The following is a 16,798-nucleotide window of genomic DNA, read 5'->3' as shown; positions in this document are numbered from 1 at the left end:
ATTTGGTATCTACTCTATACAAGTATAATCCATCCATCCATTCTACCCTCTTTGCTTCGTTTTGAACACCATACAAAATGTTGAATCATTTCCATCCCATTGTATAATCCCGAACCCAAACATGGCGAAAAGCCTCTCCGCATAGTACTTTGAACACCCCAGACACACTAACTTTGACATGCGGTGCTTCCGCAGTATATATACCAAACAAACACCCCGCTCCCATAAAACAGTCGTAATCAAACAAAATATTATATTCAAACAAAAATAACTCCTTCTATCCACCTCATTCTTCGGCCAGAAGCCCCTTCGTAACAACAGTCGAACCCCATTTCGAACCAAGACCTTCCGACTGTGGAGTCCCGTCCATGGGCATCGATTTCGCAAAGCCAGAGTAGGGCATGTAGTCGGGCGGAGTCGTGTTCTCGTGGTCGAGGATCACATGGTTGCGAGATTCAAATGTGTCCACGTCGATGGTCTTGAGAGACAGAAAGTGGTAAGTGTGCACTGCCTTCGTCTGCCCATAGCGGCGTGCACGACCAACAGCTTGAGTCATGGCTGCCTTGTAGGTCTGCTCCCTATCAGTGAGATAGGGGGAGACGAAGATGATGTGGTTGGCGTTGGTCAAGTTACTGGGACGAATTAGTTGTCTATTAATAAATTGGGAGTTGGGATTCTTACCTTCCAGCTGCAGATGCATCTCCGATGTTCAAGATAAGAACCTTGGACTTCTCCTTGCCTGTCTCGGTTTGGAACTTTGTAAGGGTTTTGGCCGGATCTCCCCTATCCAGTGAAAGGTATGTGATGCCCTTGTCTCTGAACGCGCCGACAATCTTGTCCAACAAATCTGTAAACTGTACAAACAGAAGAACCTGCTCGGCATCTGGGATATTCTTCACAAGGCTGATAATATCCTCGATCTTCTTGCCGTAATGACGACCCTTTCTCGTGGAATCATCTTCAACACCAAGCTCTGGGGCTTTGATGACCTGCCATTGCTTGTTGATCGCACTACATCCGACGACAAGACACTCTTCCTTGGCGGCCAGATTGTTGTAGAACATCTTCTCATGCTTCGCGCGACAGCCATCACAGGCAGTGTGGCCACACTGCGACAGAATCGAAATCTCCTCAGGGGAAAGGCCAGTCTTCTCACACTTCGAGCACGTGCAGCCTGCACCGGCCTCATTCCCGAGTCTCAGGTTGGTGTAGTGCTTCTGCAAATTCCTAACATAGTCGAAAAAGCGCAGGCAGCGCTTCCTGCTCACATACTCGACGACCATCTTGCGCAGAATATTCGTAACATCTCTCAGCGCCGTGTGTACGTACTCGATATTGCCATTTCGGCCGTACGGGAGCAATGGCAATAGCTTCTGGGTATCCTCCGGTGCATCAGCCGACGAGATGCCGTCGCTCTCAGAATCGGCACGCTTTCGCTTCTTGGTTGGTTTGGCTTTCTTTGCTCCCGGCTTTGCTCTTCCTTCGGCCGCAAGAACAATGTCACGCTCCTCCTGAGTCATATAAAACTCTTCCCAGTCGTCGTGGGAGCTACGCTTGGCGGCCTCCTTCATAGCCATAGAAATCGCATTGCATGCGTCAACATCGCCGTAATGGTTTGACTCGACCTGGCGCTTCAAGCTGATGTATTGATCGCAAGGATCCTCACAGCTCAGATGGAGGTATTCGGCCTGTCTCAGAGTCCTGTTCAAATCAATCTCCAAGGCATCGAGTTGTTTATTTCTAATCCCGACAATGACAGCGCACGCGTCGGGCGCATTGTTGAGGCCATCGTGCAGCTCGTCAAGCGTAAAGTGGGAGGCGCACTTCATGAGTGCTTCCCCAACACTGTCGCTCTGACCCAACAGCTCGCGAATGCGCTTCATACGGTCATTCTCCATAGCTCTCTTCCCCTTCGTCATCTTGAAATCGGAAGCAGCAAGCAGTTGCTGAAGCTCAAGGTAAATCGCGCGCTCGGCAGCTGGGAGGATGGCCGGCATGATATGCACAGAGCCATTGATTGCCTCGATATCAGCGATATTCTGGCGGACAAACTTGTCCAGGAAGCGCTGCGCAAGCTTGTGGCGGTTCTCGTGCCAAGCAAAGGATTGCTTCTGGTTGAAGGTGCGGAATTCTTCGCTAGATGTCATATTTCTCGTCATCGTCTTGATATTCTGGGCATTCATCACTCCGGTGGTGAAGTCGTCGATACCCAGGTTAATACCAAGGAACCTCGACATGCACTTGACGTCCAGGAAATCTTGAAGTGGGGGAGTTCCCGAAAGAACCCATTTGGCGGCAGCCTTGAGGTTGGCAATCGTCAAACTCTCTTCACCAGCAACATAGGCATACTCGTCTACAACGACACGGCTGAACCTGAAAATCTCGAATATCGGACTCCTCATGCCCTTATAATTGTTGGTCTTGGTCAACTTGGTAAGGCCAAATATGTCCTTTCGGGGCTTGACGGTGAATTCTTTCTTGGTCTCGGGCTTCTTGTCTGTTTTCACATCAACCTTCAATGCATCCTGACCGAACAGATCTGTAGCGGTTTCCAGTCGCGTCTTCTGGAGTTGAAGCCTCTCCTTGTAATCCTGATATGCCTGTCCTCGAAGGCGCTTCGACGGAACGTAAGCCTCCACATCAGTGGCCGATTTCCCCTCGTCGGTAAGCTGGGAGTCAATATGCTTCTTCAAAGACGAAGGTTTCGACTTCAGGACCTCCACATTCTCAGCCACCTTTGTCATCGCGTTGGTGTACCAGGCAGACTGTGCTCTGGCAGGTGCTTTCTCAGGCAACTCGAGGACACCGGCAAATTGGGCGAGCTTGAACAGGTAGTTGTCCCCTTCACAGATAGACCAGGATGCGATGATAATGTCGGCTTGTTGGAAGTCCTCCACGCTATACTTATCAACGGATGCAAGTGACTTCAAGACTGTTACTTTGTAACTGCCCGGCAAGAACTTCCTAACCTCGCTATACCACTGGTCGGGAAGTTGCGAAGGGACAAGAATGAGAGTTGCCTTGATTGGAATCAAGCCATGAACGTCCTCCTTGCATGACTTCTCATCTGAGGTTCGCTGCATGTCGATGAGTCCCAGGGTAGTAACAGTTTTCCCGTAACCAACTTGATCCGCAAGTACACCTCCACGAATGACCTTCGGTCTGGATGCCCGACCTTCAGCGCGCCAGCCCAGAAGTGGGATACTGGCCTCCTCAACTTCTTCCTCAACGAAGGGCTCGACATTTGCTCCCTCCTGCTGAACCATCCAGTACAGAGACCTCTGCTGTTCAGGGCGAAGAGTAAATTTGAATCGAGGCGGGTTCGACGAAGGCGTATCGGCGTCATTGTTCTTCAAAGCAAAAGCCGGGAAAACCATCTTTTGTGGAGCAACATAATTGGTGACGAGGCGCCATTGCAGCGTAGCACTCGTCGCATCATCACCAAGCAATTTGGCTGCAGCTCTATGAATAAGAGTCTGCGGGTTGACTGCCAGCTTCAAGTCGACAATGCCAGCGTCATCAATGCAAACTTGCGTGACAAGAGGCGAAGGTCGGCCTTTCATGGCAATCTCGAATGGGGCAGCTTCAGTGGGATCCTCGAATGGCACAATCTTCCTCTTCTCGTCAAGTCTCCACTTCATATTCGGAATTGCTGGAGCGCACGTAGCACATCTGTGAGTGGCGAGTTGGTTCTCAATCTCGCGCCAAGTGTCGAGGCCGGGAATGGTTCGAGCTTTTTCAGTGAGCCAGGCATACTCAGAGAAAAACTGCTTCTGCTCCAGTTCACCAATCTCAAGCCAATGATCCTTTCGATATTTGGAGAACTCTCCCTCGGGAAGAGCAGCTTCACATTGCAGCACAACGTGAGCCTCGCGGCAATCATTGAGGGATGTGATGATGGAAAAGTTCTCAGCAGCACGGCTGAACTGGCCGTTGGCTGTGCCATGGGCGAGGTCTAAGCTGGCATTTTCAATGTCAAGCCACTGGCCATCCACGTAGCAAGTCATCGGATCCAACTGACGGGCCTGGGACAGGCTCAACTTTTTGTTGCCCTTCTTGATGACCTCAACATCTCCATCAAGTGACATCTCAAACTTGGTCTGTCGCCATTTCTTGTCAACACGAGCAAAGAGAGATCGGACTACTCCATGCTGCAGGCGTCTCTTGTCCTCGGAAAACACAAAAGTGTCATCCTCATGGTTACCAAGACGATCCGGGTCATGGAAGAGGAAGGTTCGCTTTTCAGGATCGGCGGCATTCACGTTCACGTGGAGAGAGCCTTGAGACATACCGCAGTCTTCTTGAAGTGTATAGACGCCGCTGAGGTCAACTTCAAGATAGTCCTCGGCATCAACAGGCATAGTAATCTCATATTGCGGGAATACGAACGAATCGGCCGCCGCTGCAATGCCAAGAACATTGTGGAATGATGGCACAGGAACACCGAGACCTTCGACTGACGCATTGAACTTGTATGCCTTTGGGATCCAGATCTGCCACTGTCCGGTGACAAGGTCGTCTCCGGTAGGGCGCATGCGGGCGATTGGATATTGCAGAGCCTCGCGGAGAGCGTCGTTGGCAGGTAGATCAACGTCAGGTTTGGCATATAAACGCCATTCCGCATATCTTAAAAAGAAGATAAGGTCCAGGCGAGAGTAGGTTGATTCGTACGAGATAACCCAGGTTTCGGTTCTCTTCAGCGAGTGGAATCGTAATTCGGACTCTAAAGCCTGTGCAACATGATCCATGGAGAGCTCGAACGCCTTTTTATCGGCGGTGCTGAACGAGACACCGCTATCCTCACGAGCCTTAATTATATCATCAATTGATATGCCCGCAAGTAGAACCTTCATAGGCAGAGTATTCTTTAACTGCTGCTCGAATTCGGAAGGTGCAATCCTATCCGGCGAGAACTTGGCATAGTCATGCTTAGGAGAAACGCCACACTTGATGCAAGTAGTGTGGCCGCAGGCCTTGCATTTCTGAAGGGCGGCAACAGTGACGCCAGCGCGGCCTTCACAGTAACAAGCGCGGTAGCTTTGGTTGGCAGCATTGATGGCAGCAGCAGCGGAAAGCGGGACATGGGCATCGAATCTCGTCGTGAAAGAGTCGGCCTTGGGGTCATCGATAGTCTGGGTAATTTCCGGCGCTGGGTTTGCCTCCTGGATGCCATCTCCACGCTCAAACACATCGAATCTGGCGATCAGAGCTGAGAGAATAGCGGCTCCGACGACGGTGGAACTCATAGCATTTCCAGCCAAATCTTGAAGCTTCGCCTGAGACTCGCGCGTCAGAATCAATGAATCGACAGGCAAACCTTGCAACGCGAGTGCCTCGATACCGATCAGCGGGCCTCCACGCATAGAACTGTACGGGATACCAGTTGGTGTAACACATCCTGTGAGGCCAGAACCTCCCGTATCCAAAGATCGATCGATATTCTGCGAGAAGTCGATGATGCGGAACTTGTATTCGAGATCGTATCCCCTGACCATGGCTCGCAAATACGACATCTCCATGTGATCCCAGATACGCTCGACTTGTGCCTTCCACCAGTCGTGCCACCAGTTGTCTCTCGGGGTGCAGGAACCTCCGTCTTCCCAGTTCGTCAAATAGCGTCTCGCCCCAAGCCCCATGCGGAAGCGGTAATCTTCGTGGCGGCCCTGGCAACGGGTCCAGTCGACGACTCTCTTTCGGCCTTCGACGGCGTTTCCCTTCGTCATCTCTGCGCGACCGGCGATGACACGTGGGTCATCCTCATCGAGGAGGAACGCTTCAACTGATGAGCTGGCTGGGCGTTTGAAAAAATCCATCCTGCGGCTGTATGTCTCGATGGCATTCTGACCGAACTTTTTCATGTACTCTCCAAATTCCAAGTCTTTGACAAGTTTCTTCTCGGTGTTGGTACGCTTATCATTCTTCACTTTATCGTACATATCAATACACATCATGTATCCACGTTGGCGGGTGTGCGGAACGTAGTAGTTCTTTGTGTCCACAAAATGATGCTTGCAAGCATACCCAATCGCCGCCATGTAGTCACTGATTCTCAGCCATGGAGCTCCCATAACATTCTCCAAGATAATGATCTTTGGACGGAAGATTCTGGCATAATCACGCATCGCGAAGAATGTGTCGCCAGATTCACCACACTCCTCAATGACTCTTTTTGTAGAATTGAGGCCAGAGAAATCGACGCAGGAGAATCCTGTGATCAGGATGTCGATATTGTCGGGGATCTTCGCCTTACTCCCATATGCGGTTGTGGCATCGACCGCTCCAGGGATGGACAATTCCTTGATATCACGGAAAATGATTGGGGGAGAAAAGTTGCGCTCGATATAGGCTTGTTTGAATGGTACGATTTCCGCACTGAACTTGTGGTCAATCTCAAAGTTGTGGCCGCGAGATTTGAGGGCTTCGGAGACAAGGTTTAGGGCCAGAATTGGGCTCTCTGTGCCGGAACACATGGTGGCAACACGAAGCTTTCTACCATTCATGTGCTCAAGGAAGTCAAGAAAGGTCTTGTCATCTTTACTCTTGCTCATCTTTGTCAAAGCCCGATCAGTCATGTCGGCAAAAATATCCTCGATTTTGGAGATCGGCTTTTCGTGCAGTGCAAGACCATTCTTGTAGACATATGTCTCCGGCTTGATCACTTGCGTCCCCGTAGGCTTCTTCTTGGGCGCTTTGGCGCGCTTCGATGTGTCAGACGAGGCCTCTGTCTGAACGCCCTCCATCGCATCTCCATCCTCATTGTCGTCATCGTTCTTGATATTGTTCAACTCAGGAAAAAGCACTCTATCGGCCCCTTTGAAGGTAGTATCCTTGTTCTCGACACGCCTCTTTCTGATGACTTGTTTGGCTAGTAAAGTAAGTTGAGAGACAAAGATGCCGGAACAGAAAGAGTACTTACGAGCTGATTTTGCCAATGGTGGTGACGCATCTGTGAGTCGCTTTCTCCTCTTTGGTGGTGGGTCGGAGCCAAGTCCGCTATCAGCCCCGGAAGACTCTCCAGTTGGTGATGCCGAGGATTCATCACTCTCCACGTGCGATGATGACCCTCCTAGGGACGACTCGTTGCTAACAGCAAAGTCGGACACATCACTTGCTTCGTCTGTGTCTACATCCTTACGGGCGGTGAGGACGCGTGACAATAACCTACCTTTTATAGCTGCAGCTCTGCCAGGCCGACCGTTTGCCATGGCAGATGACCCACTTGGGCTGGGTGAGCGAGAAGCCAAAGGAGATATAGCAACAGGAGAGCTCAATTGGGCATCGTCAGGATCGTCGTCACTTGGTGGATTGGAAGGTGAGCTATCAGAAGCTATGGCAGTAGGGACTGCGGGAGCAACGGTGGGTGCAGCGGGTTTCTTCTGCAAAAGCGAGTGTGGTTTGAAGAAATCAGATATGGCGGATTGCTTGCTGGGTGTCCTCACAGGCACTGTGTAGCATGTCAGTAAGAATTCCACAAAGCTTCAGGATCCATACGAGCATTGTTGTTACGATTGGGAAAAAAGTAATTGGCCGTAGGGCCGAGGTGTTGGATTGAAAGAGTGTGGAGCAAGATGCTGGATTGAAAAGAGCGTACGAGCAAGGTGTTGGATTGAAAAGAGAGTAATGGAGCAAGATGCAGTATCGAAAAGAGTGTAATAAAGCAAAATGAAAGATTGAAAAGAGTGTAATGGAACAAGGTGTTGGGTTGAAAAGAGTGTGAAGGAAGGGTGGACGAAGCAAGAAATTTTGAAGGATGAATGGGTAAGTTGGTTGCCGAAATAGCCACAAAGGAAGTGAATAGTAAGTTAGCGACGTCCGCCAATACGGCTTTTTGTCACGCTTCCCTCAACTCAGCTTGGACAGGGAACACCCATGGGATCACAAGTCACGGCTATTCCAAAGCAGTCCCTTGGACAACTGTTTTGGCATGTATATCATGCACGAGTATGCCCATGATTGACGGTGCCAAATTGTTTCCATTGCATGAATTTGAGAGCCAGGGGCACCCTCAAGAACGGGGAATTTCTCACAACGGCCAAACTCTTCTGCCCTTCAAAGCACTACCTATTGACCAGCAGTGACGGAAACTTGGGGACTACCCATGCACCTCCTCACACACTACCACATGGTTGGCCTGCCAGAACAACCATGGACCAATAGATACACACTTGTGAACCATATAAATCCAAGATTTGCCACCATCAGGTGTAGTAACATGAACCGTGGACAAGAATATACGCTGACCAGAGACAACAGAGCAAATCAAACAATCACACTATACATACCTCGCACGCTGTGAAGCCACCTTCTCCCCTCTGGGAAACCAGGCACAATCAACTCGGAGTCAGAAACATCAGCATCTAGCCGTGTTGCTGCTTGAGAGCTGTTCCCAGCGGTCTGACTCTTGCTCGGGGTCTGCCTATTACCGGCATTGCGCTGTGAGCTTCCCAGGGGCGTTTTAGGAGCTGAAATACCCCTCGATTTTGGGGTCCTCGCATTTGCCCTTGCGTTGCGGACGCTTGATTGGGTTGTCAAGACATCTATCTCGTCGTCTTCGTCATCTGCTTCGCCATCCTGAGCAGGGGTTGAGTTCTCCTGGGACAGGCTCAGTGGCTTCTTCGGGCTGCTGATGACGGACCAAATTTGTCTTCGTGGCGGAGGATTCACAATCAAATCGTCTTCTGAGTCCGAGGTCACGACATTGCGGGATCTGGCTTGTAGTCGAGGCATTATTCGAGCAGTTGTGTCGCTGAGTATGGGAATGGAGGCCGGCGTGTCGAGCCAGTTATGTCGACGGTCTCATATGCGGGTGTCTTTCCAGATAAGTTAGCATATTCTCCCAAAATGATCTGGTGACATTGAAATGCGGCCGGGCCACAGCGGCCTTGATTTGTGGTTATTGGGCGCATCGACAAGAGGGGGCTCACCGAGTCCAATGAAGAGCCAGTACAAAGCAAATGGCAAGCAGCAGAGCAAGAGGTTCAACTGTTATAATACAGAAAGCTACAAGCTACACAGACGGTCGCCGAGGAAGAAGCAAATTGGTATCTTGAACTATCCACATCTGTCAGTATAAAAAGAACCTGACAATTGGCATGGTATCCCGCGGGACCCCGAAGGGTTGCCACAGCGGGGATAAAGAAAGATCTCTTACCTTTGTTATGGGGAAAGAGGGAGGAATTTGAACTGCCGAAAAAGGAATTGAAAAGGTTGACCAAACGTGGTTCAATAACAAGAACACGGTCAGGGGTGCAATTTCCATTGATTGGTGGGAGACGCGACGCGACCTGGTCCGTGCCGTGCCGAAAGGGGTTTTGGTACCCTTATTATTTAGGCGACACATTTTCGCCTCTCGACTGGGCAAGACGTGTGGATGAAGAGAATATTGGCTGCCAGAGGGCCGCATGAAGATTCTGATATAATCAGGAGCACTATCTCGTCTGTACCCCCCTCCTATCAAGACCTCGCTGCCTCGAGCTTTCGTACAACTTCCCCTGATGGAGTTCGGGAATCTGTTCCCCGCCGAGTCACATAGCGGCGTAAATCACGCCGAGGTTCTGACGCTATATCAGGCTTTGTTAGCTCACACCTTCAACTTACCGGGACTGCTGGCGCAACGGTAGCGCGTTCGCCTCCAGAGCGAAAGGTTATCCGTTCAAATCGGGTGTGGTTCAATACCTCATTATACAACCGTATATTTTGTTTTTGTTTGCTATTTTTTTAGCCCATGAAGTCTCCACCTTTCTGTGCAAAAATAGCGTTCCATGTTCCCCAGGTCCATGTTCTGTCGTCGGATTAGAACCGAGCTTCGTGCTCGCGAATTGGCTTCCCCTCTTAACCGAAGAGATTATGGTGGCAGTGCTCATGGCAGTCCCTATTAATTTACCATAATGGAGGCAGTACTTCGGTCTCTTAAATTAGACTTGAGGGTTTCGAGAATCACTTTTTCTATTTAATAGTCCTGGCACGCCCAGTTATACAGTTTCTTTTCCCTATTCAAACCTCACCCTCTGGAAAATTACCCTGAAGCCGGACAACCCCGTCTTTTCTACATCACAGGTCCAACATGGCTTCAGTTCTCTTAGAATCCGCAGATGCAAAGAATAGCTTTGTCGACCTATCCGGAGTGGACGGCTCGGCCTTTTCGAATCCGTATGATGCACTAATTGAGGCTTGCAATGATGATCCGGTTCGTTGATATTTCCCCACGTTACCCCGCATATATTGCCCCTCGTCTATCTTTGGATCATGGCTTCCAATCGAATTTCTATTGTTAGATCACTTTTTGTGTAATACTCGAGTTTTTCCAGGTCGCATCTTCTCTATTCTATACTCAGCTTCCATCCCTCATAATATGCCCTCACTAACACCCCCCAGGCCCTCCTCCAAGAAAAGTACTCCAACCACCGCCAAACCCGCAACGCCCAACAAAAAGCAAACCTCCTCTCCCCAACCTTCCCAGGCCTAATCCTCGACGGCATCCTCCTGCGCCGCGTCGACCCCACCGTCTCCCCAGGCTACGTCGACCCCCGCAACAGCCTCGTCTTCTGGGGTCGTCCCCCCCCCCACGTCCGCACCCTCGCCGCCACCATCCAAGCCAAACTCAAGGAAATCTCACCTCGTACGTACCTCCCCTCACCCCCATAGCACTATCCACTCACACCCCCCAGGCATCTGGCTCATGCCTCCCGAGAACATGCACACCACCCTTTTAGAAATCACGCACTCGCGCCCGCCCTCTGCCATACCCCCCCTCGTCAAGGCCCTCAGCCCCGTCATCCCGACCATCATCTCCGCCCCCGCCAAAAAGCCCAGCCGCCTCATCAAGCCGCTCGTCTCCTTCGACGCCGCAGCCGTGGCACTGAGTTTCGTCCCCATCGTGTATGGGAAATACTCCTACCACCACCTGCGGCGCGACTTGTTCACCTTGACATCCGGCACGGGCGTGGAGGTGGGGAGTAGGTATGTGGTTCCTAGTGCGCATGCGACGCTGGGGAGGTTTATTTATGCGGAGGATCATGATAGTAGGCAGAACATGGAGAGGTGGGTGGAGGGGATTGAGAAGATTAATGAGTGGCTTGAGGAGACGTATTGGGGGGAGGATGGGCTGGAGTGGGTGGTTGATCAGGAGTTGGTGCTTAGGGAGGGGAGGCTGTGGTATGGAGGGGGGGAGACGGTTGCGGGGGAGGGGGTGGAGTGGAAGGGGGTGGATGGGGGAGAGGTGGAGAGCATTTGAGAAGGTGATAGATGGAGTTGGGATAGAGGCAGCGACGCTCTAAGGTATATCTAGGTAAACTTAATCATCACGAACGTGTTATTCTAAGTCCTGGTTGAGTGGTGGGTGAGAGTTTAGGGGAGCGTGGATGATTAAGGATGGGATTTCAATACGTACTCCCCAAATCGCCTTCGATGGGGGTAGCAGAGCACAATATCATGTGGACTTAGATATGTTAGTACAGCTTGGCCCCTAATATTATCAATCAACTTACATTATAGCGTCTCCATCCTTGTAAATTCCGATTGGACCCAAGCGCGAGTCATCTTTGCACACCTACCTCCCCACCGAGGTCTTCCCGAACCTCTCTAGTGTAATGACCAGAATCCGCACCTTCTCCAATGTGGTATATTATCGTGTGAACACAAAACTTCTGTTGGCAGACACGTCCGGATGCGAGCCTATCATTCAGCGTAAATGACTGGAGCGGGATCAAAATCCTACTATTATTCTTTCATGGTCGGCCAAGAAGGGTACGTCAAAAATCGCTTTAAAGTTGTTGAAGTGTATGATATCACTTGCAGCGGTAGTATAAGTCATCAAGTTGAGTTGAACAACAGTTCACTGGAATATGTGTTGTATTATTTTTTATTCTGAGTGAAGCTATCTACAGAACTATTTGTGGGTGGTCCGCAACTCGGTTCGGTTGGCTGGCGAGCCACACGCCCAACCAATCAGTCTGAGCAACCTCCTCCTTCAACAAAAATGATAACAATATTATTCATGCCAAAAACGCTGAAAAGGGAGCATGTGCTCATGGGAGAGCTGCAGGATTCGCATCTAAATCCGGTAACCGTGCCCTAACCGAAGTATTGTTCCTCGAGAAGATCTTCGAGTAGGAGAGGGTCATCCAACTTGGGTTGAGGAACGGACAAGTATAGTTGAATCGTTTGGTCCTCGGTACTATATCTGGTACGCAACCCCTCTGGCATCATACTTGGTCTCTGATAGAGCTAGAGCCTTACCTACTATTCTCTGAATGAGCTAGCTAGCAAATTAGAGGTATAGTACTGTTACGACGGAACAAGAAGGCTGGCCAACTACAGGACAAGAAGGAGGGAGGTCGCATGAGACCGGCCCTGGTACCTGGAGGGGCAGCGGGGAATAGTAGTTCCGAAAGTATCACGTGACGGACTCGCAGGATGATGAGAAGAGTCCTAAGAGTCCAGGACTCCGAGGACTCGAGTGAGTTCCCAAGAGTCCACTAGGCACGACGCCACTATATAAGTAGATAGTATTTCCTTAGATAGGAGCTTCGTGCTCAACTCAATACAGTATTTGTTATATACTAGTAACGTGTTACTTGAAGCCTTTGTGTCTGATCCCCTGCCTCCTCTGATAAGTAAACCTTTACGCAAGAGAACCTCTGTGTCTTCTATCGTTTAGAAGTCAGCATTACACTTTGAGCACCACTTCTACGAGGTACCGGCTTACACACAAAGCAACATGTCTGTCGTCAGTTCGAAGGGGAAAACCCCCACCACGCCAACTTCGTCTCAGAGGTCTAAGCCTGAGAATGAAGAGATGCCCGATGCACCCACCGTCAACGAACTCAAGGAAACTCTACGCGTCAAGTTGCCCGACACTTACTCCGGCAACCGAAAGGAACTTGAGGTGTTTTTGCTACAGGTCGAACTGTACCAGCACTTCAATGATGAGAAGTTTCCCACCCAGGAGAGCTATGCCCTGTGGACTGCGTCCTACCTTAGGGGGGAAGCCCTGCGATGGATCGAACCATTCCTCAAGGACTATTTCAAATATGAAAGTACCAATGGAAGCATGACAACTACGCAGACTATGTTTGGCAGCTGGAATGGATTCTGTAAGGAAATCCGACGCATGTTCGGAGACATCGATGAGATTAAGACCGCAGAAGACCATCTGTTTGCACTTAAGCAGACTGGCAGCGCCCTCACATACTCCACAGAATTCCAGAGATACGGCAATCAGACAGGATGGGACGCCAGCGCACTCATCAGCCACTACCGACGTGGGCTGAAGAGCCATATACGTATGGAACTTGCCCATTTGGAACAACAACCAACAGACATGGTAGCGCTAATCGAACATACGGTCCGAATCGACAATCGACTATACGAATTCCAGAAGGAACGTCGGACCTATGACAAGCCCAAGAAAAGTTACCCCTACCGGGGAAACGAGGGCAGACGACGGGATCAACACCCGCGAGACAACCGTTGGTCGGACCCAATGGAACTCGATGCCACGTTCAAACCTGGACGACCCCGTGACCCTAAGAAAGACAGACAATTCAAGGAACGACTCTGTTTTAACTGCGACAAGCCAGGCCACATGGCCCGAGACTGCAGACAGCCAAAGAAAGGGAACGGCGGACGCAAAGTCGGCAAACAACTCAATGCCACCTGGACAGGACAGTTGAACGCAACGTTTGTGAGCAAACAGGACTGGGGAATAAACGGCGAAAGCACCCCAGAAGACGAGAGCTCAGACGAAGGGTCGGAGGCGGAATCGTTCACCGTCTCGGAACAGGAGACCTTCAATGAACTCGCACCTATGGAACCAATGAGTCCACGGTGCAAGAGCGTAGTAAGACGCATGGCAAAACACGCCCACGCGAAGATTAGGGCCGAACGAGACAAGCCCAATGGCCAGAGGAGAATCCCCATGCTTAAAGACCTCTACGGGAACCTGTTACAGGAACTTCCGTTAAAGTGCAAGGTGGACAACTGCAAGGATGACCTCTGGAGATACTACGACCAACTAACGAATACCCGCAGGCTGCTTGGCACGTCCCAAGACGTAGCTAAGTTGGAAGCCCAAGAAGCGGAAGAACTGGAGAAGGATGTCGAGCATATGGCTAAACTGAAGTATATGAAAAGCGTCGAACTTTACTACCAGGACCGCAGGAAAGCCCTGAAGAAGTACGACGAGAAAGCCAGAGATATGCTCCGACGGGAAAATGCGAGACCCACTCCACGCATCGAAAGGAGAGCCATGGAGCAACTAGACACGTTCTCCACGCCTCCGAGGGAAGATAGTGCATGGGTGAGAGGACAGCGGGAACTATCAACGACAGACACAACAGAGACTGATCATCCCTGGCACGCGTATGTCTACTGGGAGTATTGCAGCGAAGATGACTGCAAGCTCCACTGGAAAAAGAAACACCAGAATCAGTTGTTTCCCCGATCCTCGCCCAGGATACACTTCAGAGACGCAGAGCAAGTTCACGCCCTCAGGCGAAGCCAGTCTGAAGGGGACTTGCCTATCAAAAGCGAACAGGTATACGAGAAATACCCACATCTGCTAGATGAAGCAGAAGAGCGAGGGAAACGATCTCCCCAAGGACCACCATTGGAAGCGGATGAATACTATCCTTCCTCGGACGAGTCAAAAAACTAGGAGTCCTCGACGGTAGGCCACCGGCGAGCGACACGAAGAGGCCTAGTACAGACCAGCTATGCGCCACGACGGGCGGCATGCAACTATATGTGGTCGCTAAGATACAACAGCGACACCTCCGAGCAATGATTGACTCAGGAGCGACGGGCAACTTTATGACAAAGAAAGTAGCAGACACGCAAGGTTTCAAGACGCAATTGAAAACCGAACCATACCCATTAATGGTCGTAGATGGAGAGCCCATCTCGACTAATGAAGGAATGGTGACCCACGAAACGGTCCCATTGGAAATGGTCATGCTACACGGGCACAAGGAAACGATTCAGTTTGACATCGTGCACATGGACAACCATGCGTGCATCCTTGGTGTGCCATGGCTCAAGAAACACAACCCCCAGATCGACTGGTGGAACGAGAAAGTTGTGATGAGCCAGTGCGCGTGTGAACAACGGACGGACACACGACAACGGGAGAAACCCTCCCAGGGCCGGAAGGAGTTATGTGCAACCTCCGAGCTCGATGACCTAGCCCAGGCATCCTCACCGACGAGTATACCGGTGGAGTACAAGGAATACGAGCAATTATTCCAGGAAGGCCCTAAGAACGAGGCGCTTCCTAAGCACCAACCATGGGATCACGAGATACCTTTGGAGAAAGACAAGAGTCCACCGTTCGGACCAATATATCAGCTATCGGAAAAGGAGCTGAAGGTACTTAAGGAGTACGTCGATGATAACCTAGCGAAAGGATTCATCAGACCATCCACATCACCAGCAGGAAGTCCGGTGCTTTTCGTACCAAAGAAAGACGGCTCCCTACGGTTATGTGTGGACTATCAAGCATTGAACAACATCACAATCAAGGACAGGTATGCCCTGCCGTTAATCAACGAACTACACGATAGATTTCAAGGAGCAAAGATCTTCAGTAAGCTAGATCTGCGAGGAGCATACAACCTGATCCGAATCAAGGCTGGGGAAGAGTGGAAAACAGCATTCCGCACCCGCTATGGCCTATTCAAGTATCAAGTCATGCCCTTTGGGCTAACAAACGCACCCGCATCTATGCAACGACTGATGAATGATGCTTTGCACGAATACTTAGACATCTTTACCATTGTCTACTTAGACGATGTCCTGGTGTATTCAGCAACCAAGGAGGAGCATGTCAAGCATGTCAAACTCGTCCTGAAGAAACTAAAGGAGTACAGCTTACTCCTCAAACCAGAGAAGTGCGAGTTCCATAAAAACCAAGTCGAATTCTTGGGTTACATTATTGGAACGCACGGCATCAAGATGGACCAAGCAAAAGTAACGGCAGTGTTGGAATGGCCAACACCGACCACGGTCAAGGAAGTGCAAGCCTTCCTAGGCTTCGCCAACTTCTACCGGAGATTCATCTCGGGATATTCCAAGGTAGCTCAACCACTCACGGAGCTTACCAGAAAGGATCTCGAATTCAAATGGACGGACAAGGCAGAGGCTGCTTTCCAGGAACTTAAGACGAAGTTCACGGAAGCACCTATCCTTGCTACATTTGACCCTGCAAAGAAGATCATCCTCGAAACGGACTCTTCTGACTTCGCAATTGGAGCATGTCTGAATCAACCAGACGAGAACGGTAAGTTCAAACCAATCGCGTACTACTCTAGGAAACTGTCACCCGCGGAACTCAATTACGACATCCACGACAAGGAGCTACTGGCTATTGTCGTTGCCTTTGAACAGTGGCGAGTATATCTTGAGGGACCCACCTACCCTGTGCAGGTATGGACGGATCACAAGAACCTCATATACTTCACCACGACCAAGGTTTTAAACCGCAGACAAGTCCGCTGGGCAGAAACCCTCGCAGCCTACAACTTCACGATAACCTATCGCAAGGGCTCCGAGAATGCAAGAGCAGACGCTCTCAGCAGACGGACCGACTACGCCGGCCCAAAGGAAGAAAGACCTAGAGCAATTCTGAAGAAAACAGATGCAGGAATACAGTACAACGAGTTACTAGCGACGATCTCAGTCATCGAAGATACAGAACTCGAGGAAAGACTCAAGAAAGCTTACGCAACAGACGAATGCGCCAAGCGAGTCTTGTCCAAAGTCGAAGGCGACTTCGCCATCGACGAACAAGGATTGATTCGAT

The 16,798-nt window shown here is 50.5% G+C and overlaps 2 protein-coding genes across 2 annotated transcripts; one reads left to right on the top strand and one right to left on the bottom strand.

Annotated features, from left to right (window-relative positions):
* Window positions 1-29: 29 nt before the first annotated feature.
* Window positions 30-9,184, bottom strand: VC83_08345 (uncharacterized protein). The gene is made up of 6 exons (XM_024471899.1): window positions 9,152-9,184; window positions 8,925-9,051; window positions 8,283-8,810; window positions 6,917-7,444; window positions 682-6,865; window positions 30-632 (listed from the first exon to the last, which is right to left on the bottom strand). Exons 3-6 carry the CDS (start codon window positions 8,725-8,727, stop codon window positions 287-289), a joined length of 7,503 nt encoding a protein of 2,500 aa, XP_024320712.1. The 5' UTR covers window positions 8,728-8,810; window positions 8,925-9,051; window positions 9,152-9,184; the 3' UTR covers window positions 30-286.
* Window positions 9,185-9,320: 136 nt separating this feature from the next.
* Window positions 9,321-11,487, top strand: VC83_08343 (uncharacterized protein). Its single transcript, XM_024471898.1, has 4 exons — window positions 9,321-9,435; window positions 9,570-10,186; window positions 10,375-10,618; window positions 10,668-11,487. The coding sequence occupies exons 2-4, from the start codon at window positions 10,064-10,066 to the stop codon at window positions 11,231-11,233; spliced, it is 933 nt and encodes a 310-aa protein (XP_024320714.1). The 5' UTR covers window positions 9,321-9,435; window positions 9,570-10,063; the 3' UTR covers window positions 11,234-11,487.
* Window positions 11,488-16,798: the final 5,311 nt, after the last annotated feature.

The sequence above is a fragment of the Pseudogymnoascus destructans genome, assembly GCF_001641265.1.
Source record: "Pseudogymnoascus destructans isolate 20631-21 unplaced genomic scaffold scaffold_24, whole genome shotgun sequence".
Taxonomy (NCBI): domain Eukaryota; kingdom Fungi; phylum Ascomycota; class Leotiomycetes; order Thelebolales; family Thelebolaceae; genus Pseudogymnoascus; species Pseudogymnoascus destructans.
Note: the sequence above shows the minus strand (reverse complement) of the source record. Positions and strands in the feature narration are given on the sequence as shown.

Excerpts from the sequence above, each read along its gene's own strand:
- VC83_08345 (XM_024471899.1), bottom strand. The coding sequence starts at position 8,727 with ATGCCTCGACTACAAGCCAGATCCCGCAATGTCGTGACCTCGGACTCA. Across the intron at positions 6,866-6,916 it reads ACCATTGGCAAAATCAGCTC|CCAAACAAGTCATCAGAAAG; the intron begins GTAAGTACTCTT and ends TTACTTTACTAG. Across the intron at positions 633-681 it reads GATGCATCTGCAGCTGGAAG|TAACTTGACCAACGCCAACC; the intron begins GTAAGAATCCCA and ends AATTCGTCCCAG.
- VC83_08343 (XM_024471898.1), top strand. The coding sequence starts at position 10,064 with ATGGCTTCAGTTCTCTTAGAATCCGCAGATGCAAAGAATAGCTTTGTC. Across the intron at positions 10,187-10,374 it reads AGGCTTGCAATGATGATCCG|GCCCTCCTCCAAGAAAAGTA; the intron begins GTTCGTTGATAT and ends AACACCCCCCAG. Across the intron at positions 10,619-10,667 it reads ACTCAAGGAAATCTCACCTC|GCATCTGGCTCATGCCTCCC; the intron begins GTACGTACCTCC and ends CACACCCCCCAG.